The sequence below is a fragment of the Podarcis bocagei genome (assembly GCF_964188305.1).
Source record: "Podarcis bocagei genome assembly, chromosome: 11".
In the NCBI taxonomy this organism is placed as follows: Eukaryota; Metazoa; Chordata; class Lepidosauria; order Squamata; family Lacertidae; genus Podarcis; species Podarcis bocagei.
In genome coordinates, this window is record NC_138136.1 from 18,550,255 (window position 1) to 18,565,744 (window position 15,490).

General features: G+C 44.4%; 1 protein-coding gene and 1 long non-coding RNA gene across 6 annotated transcripts in view; one reads left to right on the plus strand and one right to left on the minus strand.

Moving 5' to 3' along the window:
- The window catches only part of LOC308597875, a 991,146-nt gene that overhangs the window by 495,071 nt on the left and 480,585 nt on the right, over positions 1-15,490 (plus strand). The window lies entirely within an intron of this gene.
- The window catches only part of PRR16 (proline rich 16), a 162,945-nt gene that overhangs the window by 32,428 nt on the left and 115,027 nt on the right, over positions 1-15,490 (minus strand). For 4 of the 5 annotated variants that reach the window (XM_081213859.1, XM_081213861.1, XM_081213858.1 and 1 more), the window contains exon 2: positions 5,282-6,180. In XM_081213859.1, coding sequence (XP_081069985.1) covers positions 5,422-6,129 — 708 coding nt within the window. In that variant the 5' untranslated portion in view covers positions 6,130-6,180 and the 3' untranslated portion in view covers positions 5,282-5,421. The remainder of the gene's footprint in view (positions 1-5,281; positions 6,181-15,490) is intronic. The other variant, XM_081213857.1, reaches the window with a different exon arrangement.

A 15,490-nucleotide genomic window follows, 5' to 3' on the forward strand; every position in this document is an offset into this window, starting at 1 on the left:
AATGAGTGTAGGTTACAATCAATGCATGCCTCTATATATAGAAACCTAATTCCATCCTCCCCAAATTTAATGTGCTCTAAATGATGCACTTAAGCGTAAGTAACTATCTTTTTGTATATCTTTGAGAAGATGTTGCTGCATTAATTTTATTCATTCTAACTCAAACATTTAAAAGAACACGTTCTTGCATTTCTTTCTCAGTCACAGGTTGATGCCATGGAAATGCCCATGGCATTTCATTTTAGAGTTAAAGTTCTGCAGATTCATTATAAACTCTTGACATGATCCAGTCAAGCTCTCAATGGAAAAAAGGGAAAAGAAGAAAAAGAAACTCAAATATTTATATCTCTCAAAATCAGTGGGACTCAAAAGTCTGTAAGTTTGACTCTGTTTTCCCCTGATTCAGCCTGTAAAATAACCTCCAAATCTGAATTGTTCTGAATTATATTTGGCTTGCTACTTGCTACTCTCCATTAATATCCAGGAATAAAAGAGTAACATAACTCTTTGCTTTTGCTCTTTGATTTGATATCCCGCCTTTCACTCCCTTTTTTTAAGGAGTCTCAAAGCGGCTAACATTCTCCTTTCCCTTCCTCCCCCACAACAAACACTCTGTGAGGTGAGTGGGGCTGAGAGACTTCAGAGAAGTGTGACTAGCCCAAGATCACCCAGCAGCTGCATGTGGAGGAGCGGAGACGCGAACCCGGTTCCCCAGATTACGTGACTAACGCTCTTAACCACTACACCACACTGATGGGACTCACAGGTACAAAATACGTTTTATATATGTCTATGTATGTATGTATGTATGTATGTATGTATGTATGTGTGTGTGTATGTGTGTGTATATATATATATATATATATATATATATATATATATATATGCTTTCGTAGATTTTCACGGGTACAGGAATGCAGGTTTTTATATATATACACACGTTGTGTGTAAAAGGAATGTTTATATGAATCGATACTTTATTATCATTTTGGAACTATGCTATAACATTTTATATACATTTTTTACTCTTTGTTTTCTTTCCTTTTCTTATGTTTTTGCTTTTTAAAAAAATCAATAAAATATTACATGTAAAAAAAAGAAATACATTCAGGAAGTCATCCTTGTAATCACAAACAATGCTAAAGGTACCTTAACAACAGGTTTAAACTAGGATGGAAGGGAAACGATATGCAAAATGTTATATATAGCTCACAACTGAATCTAATAGTCAGGAAGAAATTTGAAATTTTAAACGCTTGCATCTTATTTGAGATGGTATTTTAAGAGCCTCCAAAGTCAGTTTAGAAGGCTGACTTGGGAGAACTTTGCTGACATTCCTAGCTACAGTCACAGTCTTAGTTGCAGTAATGTTGATATAGTTAAGAGATTATTACAGTGGTACCTTGGTTCTCAAACTTAATCTATTCCGGAAGTCCATTCCAAAACCAAAGCGTTCCAAAACCAAGGTGCATTTTCCCATAGAAACTAATGCAGAATGGATTAATCCGTTCTAGACTTTTAAAAACAACCTCTAAAACAGCCATTTAACATGAATTTTGCTACCTAACGAGACCACTGATCCATAAAATGAAAGCAATAAACAATGTACTGCAGTCACACAGTTAATCAATCAATCAATCAATCAGTAGCTGAACTGGGTTCTACACAGTCACAAAAACAAAACAAAAAAGCCACAAAAACAAAACCTCAAAATAAATAGCAAAAACAGACAGACCTCAGCATAACACTCAAAATGGAAGTCTGGCACTCAAAAAGTCTGGCAATCAAATCAAAAGTGTAACACTCAAAACGGAGGAAGTTCGGCTTCCGAAAAACGTTCGCAAACCAGAACACTTACTTCCGGGTTTCCAGTGTTTGGGTTCCAGGTTGTTTGAGTACCAAGGTGTTTGAGTACCAAGGTGTTTGAGAACCAAGGTGTTTGAGAACCAAGGTACCACTGTACATGGTTTCCTGGCACCCTTTAACATTTTTTTAAAAAATAATATCCTGAATCTATGAGATATTGTACTGGCCAAACACCTGAGACCCTAGAATTCTAATGTGAATGCTCTTGTGCCTTCAGCGAGATTTTAAGGTCTTACAAAAGATTTTCTGCCACCACAGCAGTGAGCAATCAGTGCTGTTGCCCTCAGAGTCACCCTCAGCACTTGAAACGCCATAGCAAGTTATACACAAACATTGACAAGAGCAGGCAGATCACTGAACTAGCAATAGCGCTAGAACATGATCTCTCCAAGAGTTGTTGGGTTTTGTTTTTGTGCATTCCCAAATTAATTCATTGACACAGCTATGTGCATTTGATCCTAAGAGTTTAACAATGAAATCCTGTGCATGTCTACTTAGATGTAAGCCCGGCTGAATGGGACTTACTCTCAGGTGAGTGCCTGCAATTCTGCAACCTAAGCAAGTTTTTAGTGGCAGGTTGGGTGAACAACTTGGTGTCCCCTACAAAAGCATGCATGACTTGCTTTAGCGACTGAGGATTAAACAGTCATATCTTGGAAGTCGAATCGGAATCCATTCCAGAAGTCTGTTCAACTTCCAAAACGTTCAGAAACCAAAGTGCGACTTCTGATTGGCTGCAGGAAGCTCCTGCAGCTAATCAGAAGCAGCAGAAGCCTCGTCAGACGTTCAGCTTCCAAAGAATGTTCACAAACTGGAACACTCACTTCCAGGTTTGCGGCGTTCAGGAGCCAAAATGTTTGACTCGCAAGGCGTTCAGGATCCAAGGTATGACTGTATAAACTAATAAGTACTGTAGTCAGCCAAAACATTTCACCTCAATAAAATGTAACTTTCCTTTGCACTAAGCATTTTGAATGCAAATGCTTTTGGCTGGTCTGTGTTCTAAATATTCTTATAGAAGAAGAAGAAGAAGAGTTTGGATTTGATATCCCACCTTTCACTCCCTTTAAGGAGTCTCAAAGCGGCTAACATTCTCCTTTCCCTTCCTCCCCCACAACAAACAATCTGTGAGGTGAGTGGGGCTGAGAGACTTCACAGAAGTGTGACTGGCCCAAGGTCACCCAGCAGCTGCATGTGGAGGAGCGGAGACACAAACCCGGTTTCCCAGATTACGTGACTACCGCTCTTAACCACTACACCACACTGGCTCTCAAGTAAGCAAGTAAGCAAGTGCTTATCTCCTCCCCCCCCCCCACGTTGAAATCACTTGGTTTTAACAGTGCTTTGACTTAGCCTGATTGTGGCCTGGTTATCATTGTATCATTGTTTGGATTAATAGTTGGACCAAGGTTGCAAAGAACAGATAACAGTGGAATCACTGTTAATATTTTTTATTATTATTAAAGATTGCAACTGTAATGGCTTGGATGTAAAGGTGCCCTATTGCAGAAGTGGACTGTACGTCCATTAGCAAAAAGGGGTGTTGGTGTCTGATCACTCCCCCATTCTGGGCCAGGTGAAAAAGAACACAGGGCTGCTGTACCTTGAATAGTTGTGCGAAAAAGAGAATTTCAACAGGTGTCTGTTGCGTGAAAGGGAGAAGTGCAAAAGTCCATGTGCTCACACAAGTTAGAATTCAAGCTAATGAAATGGCTAAACTTTTACTTTCCCAAGAGCAGACCAATGCTAACCTTCTTCAACTGATTTTCAAGTTAAACCTTTGGGATGTATCAGCCTTCAATGATGGCAAAATTGTGTATAACCAATTCCTAGGATGCTCTGTATAATTCATCAAAAATTGCAAGCACGTTTCTAAACAAAAGGCTCACTGCAGGAACACTTCACTGATTGATCAATCACCTTTGCCTCATAACCTTCATACTTAAAGTAAGTATTATTGACTCTGCAACCATTTTTAAACATCAGACAATTTTTCCCAATAACAGCCATTCAACCAAATATAAACAAGGGGCAGTGATAGAGAAAGTGTGAGTCTGTGAATGCTAATATTTTGTTTCTGGGAAGTTTTCAATCTTTTCAAAGAATTCTTCAATTGTTTCAGCACCTGACCTGATAACCTCTGCAAAAATTCCTACTGCTGTCAACAGGATTATTGTTTCACAGAAGGAAAACATGAGCAAGAAACTGAATATGACTTAGCATATGACCTATCATTAACAAATAACATTTGATCCCTTTTTGGTGGGTGGCGTGGCGTGGGGGAGGAAATAGATGCTGAGAAAAGTGTTCCTGCCACATTTTCTCTTGACGGAAATATTGTTAACCTGCAGTTGCTACTTTGGTAGGGACGCGGGTGGCGCTGTGGTCTAAACCACAGAGCCACTTGGGCTTGCCGATCAGAAGGTCGGCGGTTCGAATCCCCACAACGGGGTAAGCTCACGTTGCTCTGCCCCAGCTCCTGCCAACCTAGCAGTTCGAAAGCATGCCAGTGCGAACAGATAAATAGGTACCGCTGCGGCGGGAAGGTAAACAGTGTTTCCATGCACTCTGGCTTCCATCACAGTGTCCTGTTACGCCAGAAGCGGTTTAGTCATGCTGGCCACATGACCTGGAAAGCTGTCTGTGGACAAAAGCCGGCTTCCTTGGCCTGAAAAGTGAGAAAAGTGCCGCCTTTGACTGGACTTTACTGTCATGGGGTCCTTTACCTTTTTTGCTCTTTGGGGCACTTTGAAGTACTCATGAAGAACATTTGCGTTGTCAAATAACAGCCTGCATTTTCTTGGGGCAAAAAGGGCATGCAGTATAATAATCTAGGACTTTTTTTTTTTTTGCTTCCACTACAAATTCCCTATTGATCCAAGATCTCTGCCGTTTCAGATCATTCTGTGCAATCATATATTCCTAGAAAATGCATTTTGAAAGAATCACATAGAGGTGGTAAGCATTTTAGGCATGCCCGATTGAAGTGCGACCGCCGATGCATAGGTTTTAGGGACTCTGAAGAGGAAGAATAGGGGCAAAATGGGGGGGGCGTAATGGGGTGGGGCGGGCTTTCTGTGGTGGTCAGGAACAGAACCTCCACACAAAATGGTCACTGCCTGTACTGTAAAACCTGCTTGGCAGCGCAAATTATTGTATTTTCCAAACCACCTTTGACTTCACTATTAATTGCTGCTGCACATCTATGGTTTCCCAAATGAACATTTAATTGCCTCTTTAGGCCACACCTAAATCTGCTCCACTGTAAATAATAAATAAATAAATAAATAAATAAATAAATAAATAAATAAATAAATAAATAAATAAATACCAGTGATCACTTACACAACAATAATTATAATTTTCAACCATGAAATGTGTTTGTGGATCGGACACCAGGTTTATCTGTACTCACCATGTGATTTTTATGCCACTTCATCGAAGAAAGGGTGTAATATATTTGGGCTTTTTATTGCTTGAGTAGAAAGTGCTCATTACCTTTTTCATGTTTTATACATAAGGAAAAAAATAAGAGAGTTTTCCAAGTGGGATACATCACACTGTTGTAGTGGTCGATTTCCTCAAGATGGTCTTCTGGGGTTTTGGTGCAGTTTGTGGAGGCACAGTTGCAGGTCTGAGAGGAGGAAAGCTACTACTGGGGCTTATTCCCACCCCTCCATTTTCTAACGGAAAAGGAGGAAGTGGAGGAGGTGGTGGTGGCAAGGGAGGGCATTGGTGAGGAAGCTTTCCCAGCGTGTGGGCAGGTTCGCTGTGCAAGTGAACCTCCCTGTTTTTAATATTATACCGAACGTCACAGTCTGCACAATAGCCATGGTACTGGACTTTTTCATTGAATCGTACCCGTTCCCGCGTTCCAGGCTGCGGGCACCTGTCTTTCTCAGACCTGTGCATCAGAGGCTGAATCGGGACTTTGTCCACGTTACTATTCGGTATACAACATATATCCCCATTGGGAATTTTATTCGGTCCACCCGGCAAACCTCCGTTTCGTAGTAGAGTCCCATTAGTCTTTACAGGGTTGGCAGGGATAACTGGCCTATGAGGGTCTTCGCACCGGACTGGAGTCAGCCGCGGAGGAGGGGGCGGTGGGTTCGGCTTCCGCAGCACGGTGAGAATGGCAGACGGGTGGGCCGGGGGCTTGATGAGGGGCGCGTTGGCTCGGACTTTGACTTTCTCCAAACTGGATGCTGTTGTGCTACTTGAGCTGCTGTTCAACGTGTCCGTTTTTGAGCTGTCTGTCATCTCATCCTCCAGCTGCAAGTCTGAAGTCAGGGTGTCAATCTGGTCAACCACCTGCACGGAAACCAAACACAATTTGTAATAAAAACTGGGGGGGGGGTTAAAGGAAAGGCAATCCCACTCGCCATCATCTTTGCCTTTGCTCAAATGTTCAAGGAAGGCTTCCACAGGCTGGTGCCCTCTAGGATTTGTTGGACTACCTATTCCACCAGGCCCGGCCAGCATGCCCAATGCTCAGTGATGATGGGAGCTGGAGTCCAAGAATGTTTGGAGGGCACCAGGTTAGTGGGGGGGGGGTGGCTGGTATAAGGCATAAAAACTGAACATGCAGTTTCATAGGCAAGACACGGTTTCATAGAATAGTGGTTCTTTGTGTTCTAAATTCTGTTTAATGTAAAAATAATATTCTCTGTACTTATTTAAATTCCTCAGAAACCAGGAGCATGCCCAAAACGTGAACTTGTGTCTTCAGGGAGAGTGCTACCTCATCCAGCAAAGGCTAAATCCCTATTCCCTGTTCTGCTTCCAGCTGACCAAGAAGAGCACCTCTGTCTCATCTGGATTAAGTTTCAACTATTCACCCTCGTTCAGTCCATTACTGGTGACAGGCTCTCTCCCTTCCTCCCTCAAACACTCACCACTGTTGTTTCCACCAAAATATGCTAAGTCTATTGTATCTTCTATACATTCCTATTTTTAGGCATCATTTTGAGGCTTTTCCTTCTGTTTCTATGCTTCCATATCCCAAGTGATCCTTTTAAACCACCTAGCCCAGTACTGTGTCATCTGAAGGGCAGAATCTGTCCCTGATTTTAGGCAGAGCAATTGCCCATTCCCTGCTGCTAAATTTTTTTTGGCTGGAGATAGCAGGAGCTGAGACTGGAATACTGTGCATTCAGAGCACATACTCTTGCATGACTCCGCTCCGAAGGTGAAGCATCCCAGGTGATTGTGGCCAAATTCTTTTGCTAAGCTGGCTGAAAAATAGGCAACATGGGGAAAGGGGGGAGGGATGCTCAGAAAAAACTGCCAGAGAAAGTCAAAATGTATGTGCAAATAATTTCAAGCAATTATCCTTTTGCTGTTTTCCATCTCGGCAGAGAATGTTAACCAAGTCTTTTTTTAAAAGAAGAAAAGAAAGAAAATATTAAAAAGATTAAAGATTGGTTTACAGCTATTTGAGTACAAAGAAAGGGGAATGTTTAAAGTCCCCCCCCCTCATTTCTCAGCTCTTTCATATTCTCTCAGAGCATAGAAAAAGGATTACGTTTCAAGTTCTCAGGGTCACTGTAGTTTCTTATGCAATTGCAGAAAAATATGGCTGTACATATATTTCACAATTTTTGCTTCTAAACAGACCACTTCCTAGATGCATTCCCCAAATCAGAAGATGTGAGAATTTTAGATAAGTGGATTCCCTCCCCTTTGTTTTTAGTTATTGTTCTATGTGTCGCCTCTGTTTTGTTTTCACTACTGCATCCTCTAATTTAACTTAATTTCCATAATTAAATTCAAAACTCGCATATTTATAGTTTGCCACAGTGTACAGTTCACACCCGTTCATAAATTACTACAGTATGTCAGGTTATAAAGGTCACCTACTAAAGCCTTTTTTGTATACCAAAATCCAATAATGTGGTTTTCGTTAACACAATGCCTTTTTGAGATAACTGATATGATACCTTGAAACAGTTATTTTTGACAGGTGTGTGTTGCATTTGTTCCAATTTCTAACCATTGGTAAGCATTGACACTATTTGCATGAACTGAAAATGTCTAAAGCAGGGGTGTCTAAACTTTTTCAAAGAGGACCAGATTTGATGAAGTGAACATATGTGAGCTTTTTTTTAGGATTGAAGTTGTTGAGCTTTTTTAGGATTTTCCCCCAGGAAGTAAACTGCCACAAGGGCAGGATTAAACCAACTGGCGGACCGGTACTTTGGACATGCCTGGTCTAAAGTATCCAATAATTTAGCTCAATGAAGGGTACAACAGAGCCATTGTTAAGGTTACACTGATTATGTCTTATGAAATCACTTAAAATTCATTTTATTGGGAGGAGGGGTGGAAATAACAGAAATAAGCAACAATTACCCTGGGTTAAGTCTGCAAGTAGTACATGTGATCAAGGACCACAGCAGTTTAACACATGCTAAGCCTTCTGTAGCACAAAAGTGTATATTTTTTCCACCTGCAATTGTTCATGCTAATTCTCAACATGCCACTTACAATCTAGATTCATTCAAGACCCTGCCATCCACAACAGTGGGTGAGGTTACCTGACACTCATTTGAAAACACTCCCCTTTTCCATGCCTTTTCTTCCCTGAAAATATCCCAGCTGAATGAAGGAGAAAGTGGAAATCTCAACCTTGATATATGGCCTCACCCATAACATCACTGGGCAAATGGGGATTTACCACCATCTCCATTGCCAAAATCACCTGCATCTGCTTCCAGATGGACATACAGCATAATTCATAGTCAATCTGGAATGAGCTTTTATTTTTGAAATTGTTATGTACTAAGCTTTAATCCTAGAATAATAGGCAAGTAGGATCCTAGAATGCAACAACTGATTGGCTTGCAGCGGCAGCCCAATCAGACCCCAGGAGGAAGTTAATCAGCTTATTAGGCTGGTAGGGTCGTAGAATGCAACAACTGATTGGACTGCAGTAGCAGCCCAATCAGGCTCCAGGACGGAAGCAGAATCAGTCAGTCAGATGGGACTCATTGTGTAAAGAATGTATATAAAAGCTGGAGGTTTGGGGGGAAATTCAATCACTGTTTTACAAGCTGCAATAAAGAGCATGAAATCACTGCAGGACTTCGAGTATATTTCAGAAATGAACCCAGTTTCTCAAGAAATGCATTTCAGGGACAAGCAATACGAAACAGATCCAGATTGTGTGTGGACAAAACAACTACTCAGTCTCCATTTTGATACTAGAACAAAATGCTGCGTGTATGCAATCACAGCCACAACGCTGATGATGTTTAATATGCAAATTCCATCCAATGCAACTTATTTTTCATTTGTGTGCTTTTGGGTTCACAGACTAAACCCAATCAAAGCAAGCTCCAGAAGGCCCAGCTTTGATTGACAAATCACATTACAAGTCGGGTCTGCACAGTGAGCGACCTACCAAGCCAAATGCAGTACATCAGTCACGTATTGTTGCTTGCCAGTTCTTGACAAACTCCATTTTTTGCAATCTGATGTAGACAGGGGAAAAAACTTCAGTGCTAATATTCATTGAGCAAACATGCCCTTAAATCAATCTGGATGTGACACTGCAGGCTTGATATATGGAACCTCCAAATCCAGTTAAATGTTCAAAAGCATCATTGCAACTTCAACAGAAGCAGAATATTGTCTGTCAAGGATATGGATCTGCCTTGTATTGATTTGTATCATTGGCAAATTTAGCCCTGTGTTGCCTACTCAGGTGGTAGTAGCTGCCTAATATCTCTATTAGGCGTCCTTCCCAGCCCTGCTATCCAGAGATGGTGAGCACTTTTTGAATGTACAAAAAGGAAGTTGCCTTGTACCATATAAGTCTTCCTATCTAGCTCAGTTTTGTATACAGCAGAGCTAGTCTTCAAGATACCCTGCAGAGGACAGCAGGTTAGTCTACACCAGGCATAGGCAAACTCAGCCCTTCAGATGTTTTGGGACTACAATTCCCATCATCCCTGATCACAGGTCCTGTTAGCTAGGGATCATGGGAGTTGTAGTCACAAAACGTCTGGAAGGCCGAGTTTGCATCTGCCTGTAATGTAAAGGTAAAAGGACCCCTGACCATTAGGTCCAGTCGTGGCCAACTCTGGGGTTGCGGTGCTCATCTCACTTTATTTGCCGAGGGAGCCGGTGTACAGCTTCCGGGTCATGTGGCCAGCATGACTAAGCCGCTTCTGGCGAACCAGAGCAGCACACGGAAACACCGTTTACCTTCCCGCTGGAGCGGTACCTATTTATCTACTTGCACTTTGACATGCTTTCGAACTGCTAGGTTGGCAGGAGCAGCGACCAAGCAACGGGAGCTCACCCCGTCGCGGGGATTCGAACCGCCGACCTTCTGATCGGCAAGTCCTGGGCTCTGTGATTTAACCCACAGCGCTACCTGGTCTACACCAATTGGTAGCAGCTCTCCAAAATGTGTGACCCGGTATAATCCTCATCCATACATCAGCCTATTTCTCCTATAGTGAAGTATCTCATAACCCTCAGTGGAAGAGCTTCATAAGATTTGGCCATTTAGCTTACATTCAGGGGTGATACTATTAAGCTCACAATAATAAGGAGGTAATTGCTGCCATGGAATTCTACTCAATATTGATCCAGAGCGGATTCCAACGTATAGTTAGCAGAGTAAAAACTTAAAACACATTGCAGGATTCCCCCCAAATAGACCAGAGGCAATTAATATTTCACCCAGCAGAGCTATACTGCTACTGAAGGCAAATGAGCATAATGGTCACAAATTCAATACATTCAGGATTGGCACTGTCCATAAGAAATCCAGTTGCAGCAGACTTAACTTAAACTTACAATAACTTAAAATAAGACTAAAGCCTTAACACTAAGCATACAGTGGTACCTCTGGTTACGTACTTAATTCGTTCTGGAGGTCCGTTTTTAACCTGAGGTACCACTTTAGCTAATGGGGCCTCCCGCTGCCGCTGCACCACCCTCACATGATTTCTGTTCTCATCCTGAGGCAGTGGCGTAGCGTGGGGGGTGCAGGGGGGGCCGGCCGCACCGGGCGCAACATCTGGGGGTTAGGGTTAGGGGGCGCAAATCCACGGGTTAGGGGGCGCAAATCCACGGGTTAGGGGGCGCAAATTACTTGCCTTGCCCCGGGTGCTGACAACCCACACTACGCCACTGTCCTGAGGTAAAGTTCTTAACCCGAGGTACTATTTCCGGGTTAGCGGAGTCTGTAACTCGAAGTGTTTGTAACCCGAGGTACCACTGTACTATACAAAGAACACCACACTTGAAGGAATAGAAAGAGAATGTGAAACCCAGGCTCCTTCTGGCCCTACTTTTATAATCAGCATGACCTTGACAGAAAGAGACTACAGAATCAGTTTAAACCAGCTGTACTCAGTTTCTCTGAAGGAATAACCCAAACATCATGAACCTTCTGCTTGTTTCTTCTTTCCCAGAGAGAAGCTTCTATAAGCTTCTTGAATTAAGTAGATTAGGAAAGATCTCTACACACCAGATCAATACTTTCTGCACTAAGAAATGCAAACTGACAAATTACACCCATTTAAGTTCCTATAGCCTGTCGTTGCATTTGCATGGGTGCACATATGTGAAATTTCATTTTCTTCCTTCCCCAGCACTGCACACACAAACAGGAACAGGAACAATCTGTTTAAGTATAAGAGAACTCTGATAAATTAAATATACTGGCCTGTAATTCTGGCAGAAATTTTAAAAATATTTTTTTTCTTTAAGAAAAAAAATGAATTTCAAAAGTTTCAACACTTTAATAACATTTCGATACAGAACAATATAGCCACCTCCTACCCTCTATTCCCACCACACTGATTTTAAAGCACTCTTCCTTTGCTTTAAGTCTTAAGGGTTAGGCATTCCAATTTCATAACTACGATACACGATTTGCATCTTAATTTCGAGTTGAATAAGTCCTGAAACCCAAATCAAAAACTCCACAAGATGAGGCAGTTTCTCCAGGCTTCAGCTTAAAAAGAAAAGAAAAAAGGCATACTGTATTTTGCGCCCCATAAGGCGCTCCGGCCCATAGGACGCACCTAGTTTTTTTGGGGGGAAATAAAGAAAAAAAAATATTTTCCCCCCAGGTGCGGGGCTGGAAGAACCAGCTCGGGGAACAGTGGGAAGGCACGCTCTGCCTCCCCGCTATCCCCCGAGCTTGTGGGGCTGGCGATGAGGAGAAGTGCGCTGATCCCGCGACTGCAGGCAGCTCTGCACCACCATCCGGAGCGGGGCGGGACTTAGCGCCCCGCTCGGGATGGCGGCACAGATCTTCCTTCAGTCCCGGCACGGCAGGCAGCTCTGCGCCGCCATCCCGAGCGGGGCGGGACTTAGCGCCCCGCTCGGGATGGCGGCGCAGATCTGCCTGCAGTCCCGGGACGGCAGACAGCTCTGCGCCGCCATCCAGAGCGGGGTGGGACTTAGCGCCCCGCTCGGGATGGCGGCGCAGATCTTCCTTCAATCCTGGCATGGCAGGCAGCTCTGCGCCGCCATCTGGAGCGGGGCGGGACTTAGCGCCCCGCTCGGGATGGCGGCGCAGATCTGCCTGCAGTCCTGGGACTGCAGGCAGCTTTGCGCGGCCATCTGGAGCGGGGCGGGCTTCGCCCCCGGCTCCCGGTGGCCACGCAGAGCTGCGCTGATCCTGGGACGGCAGGCAGCTCTGCGCCGCCATCCAGAGCGGGGCAGGACTTAGCGCCCCGCTCGGGATGGCGGCGCAGATCTGCCTGCTGTCCCAGCACGGCAGACAGCTCTGCGCCGCCATCCTGAGCGGGGTGGGACTGCAGGCAGCTTTGCGCGGCCATCTGGAGCGGGGCGGGCTTCGCCCCCGGCTCCCGGTGGCCACGCAGAGCTGCGCTGATCCCGGGACGGCAGACAGCTCTGCGCCGCCATCCAGAGTGGGGCAGGACTTAGCGCCCCGCTCGGGATGGCGGCGCAGATCTGCCTGCTGTCCCGGCACGGCAGACAGCTCTGCGCCGCCATCCCAAGCGGGGCGGGACTTAGCGCCCCGCTCGGGATGGTGGCGCAGATCTGCCTGCAGTCCCGGGACTGCAGGCGGCTTTGCGCGGCCATCTGGAGCGGGGCGGGCTTCGCCCCCAGCTCCCGGTGGCCGCGCAGAGCTGCGCTGATCCCGGGACGGCAGGCAGCTCTGCACCACCATCCGGAGCGGGGCGGGACTTAGCGCCCCACTCCCGATGGCCGCGCAGAGCTGTGCTGAGCCGGGGACTGCAGGCAGCTTTGCGCAACCCTCGGAGCCGGTCTCCCGAGGGTTGCGCAGAGCTTCCTGAAGCCTCTCGCTCTCCAGGCTTCAGCGAAAGCCTGCATTCGCCCCATAGGACGCACCCAGATCTCCCCTTCATTTTTGGAGGGGGAAAAGTGCGTCCTATAGGGTGAAAAATACAGTAAATATCGTATGTTTTTGATGTAAAACAACCTGAACATAAAAATGCAGTAGAAACAAGGTAGAATAATTTTACCTCAGGGTAGAAGTCGAAGGTCAGCCACATGATCAGATAGTATCATACTGACCTATTCATTCTATGCTAAGGCATGGCTTCATTGAAGCCTTCTTACCTTGAAAAAGGAAACACCTGCTCCCCTCTATCTAGCAGAGATAACTTTAGAAATCTTAGACTTGCCTCTCATTGAATTTTTGTGCCTTCTCATATGGATGCTCAAATACAAAATACATGTTCTGGCTATGAAGCGTTCATGCAAAAATCTGTTCCCGTATTCCCTCTTTAAAAATGTACAGAAATAGGATCTTGATCCAGTCCTAATTCTCTCTCTCTCTCTCTCTCTCTCTCTCTCTCTCTCTCTCTCTCACACACACACACACACACACACACAGTGCAATCTGCCTTCCCTCCAAAGGTAATAATAATAATAATTTTATTATTTATACCCCACCCATCTGGCTGGGTTTCCCCAGCCACACTGGGCAGCTCCCAGCAGAAGACTAAAAACACGATAAAACATCAAACATTTAAAACTTCCCTAAACAAGACTGCCTTCAGATGTCTTCTAAAAGTCAGATAGTTGTTTATTTCCTTGACATCTGATGGGTGAGCGTTCCACAGGGCGGGTGCCACTACCAAAAAGGCCCTCTGCCTGGGTTCTCGCAGTGAGGGAACCGCCAGAAGGTCCTCGGAGCTGGACCTCAGTGTCTGGGCTGAAAGATGGGGGTGGAGATACTCCTTCAGGTATACTGGACCGAGGCCATTTACTCAATATACTCAAGCAGCTATTATGCTTGATAAGCAGCACATGTTTTTTGTACTCGAGTATCCATACTATCGGGACGCGGGTGGCGCTGTGGGTACAACTTCAGTGCCTAGGGCTTGCCGATCGCATGGTCGGTGGTTCGAATCCCCGCGGCGGGGTGAGCTCCCGTCTTTCGGTCCCAGCTCCTGCCCACCTAGCAGTTCGAAAGCACCCTTAAGTGCAAGTAGATAAATAGGTACCGCTTTATAGCGGGAAGGTAAAAGGTGTTTCTGTGTGCTGCTCTGGTGCCGGTTCGCCAGAGCAGCTTCGTCACACTGGCCACGTGACCCGGAAGTGTCTTCGGACAGCGCTGGCCCCCGGCCTCTTAAGTAAGATGGGCGCACAACCCTAGAGTCAGACACGACTGGCCCGTATGGGCAGGGGTACCTTTACCTTTACCTTTTTATCCCTACTATCAAACATTACTGTAAGAAGAGCTCACAGGAAACTAAGCGATGATTACTGTCAGTTACTCATTTACTCTTGAGAATAATCCTTTATCTTAAAGATCGTTATCATGCTTCCCAAGAAACATCCCCCCCAGTTGTTTCATATTATTGTGCAGCATGGGATATTTCAAAGTAGATTTTTTTGGCCATCTCTTCTTCACAAGTCCATATATTTTCTCCTTATGGCATCTTGTAGTGTGTGTGTCATTTGCTGACATGAAAGCAACTAGACAGGCAGAAAGTATTGCAATGGGGGGGGGGGAAGGTGAGACAAAGTGGGGTGTTAGTGCAGCCCACCTCTGGTTCTGTGCTCCTACACACATATCCAGAGCAACCGAGTTTGTGCAATAATTCACCTGAGATTGCAACTGTGGCAATGAGTATACTGGCACAAGATGAAAAATAGAGCAATAGAATGCAGAGTAGATTAAGTGTTTGTCTAGGAATGACTGGTGGTTTTTATGAGATAACTTCTACATTTATATTTGCATTTGTGCCTGAGATGTAAGTGCTATGTAGTATTAAGGAATAAATACCAACCCCTTAATGCATGAATCTTGGAGGCAAATAAATATAAAACAAAGGATAATGCAACTTAGCCCTAAAAGGTTGGAGATAATATCTGTTGTATATCTTCTGAAGTGTGCTGACTCGAGTGACACTGATGTATAGATCAATGAATCTGACATTGCTTGGAAACCACATTTGGAACGCAATTTAATACCAATGGAAAGCTAGGTTCGTCTTAACTATTTAGTGGGTGCACTTATAACCGAGAAGGTGCTTAACACTACTTTGGCCTGCACCTTTGCACTTAATTGCAACATGTATAAAATCTAAGGAGCTGATGCATCAATGGTAAAATGGTAAAGCAAAAATCTAATTTTTTGAATGTTTAAATGCTCCAT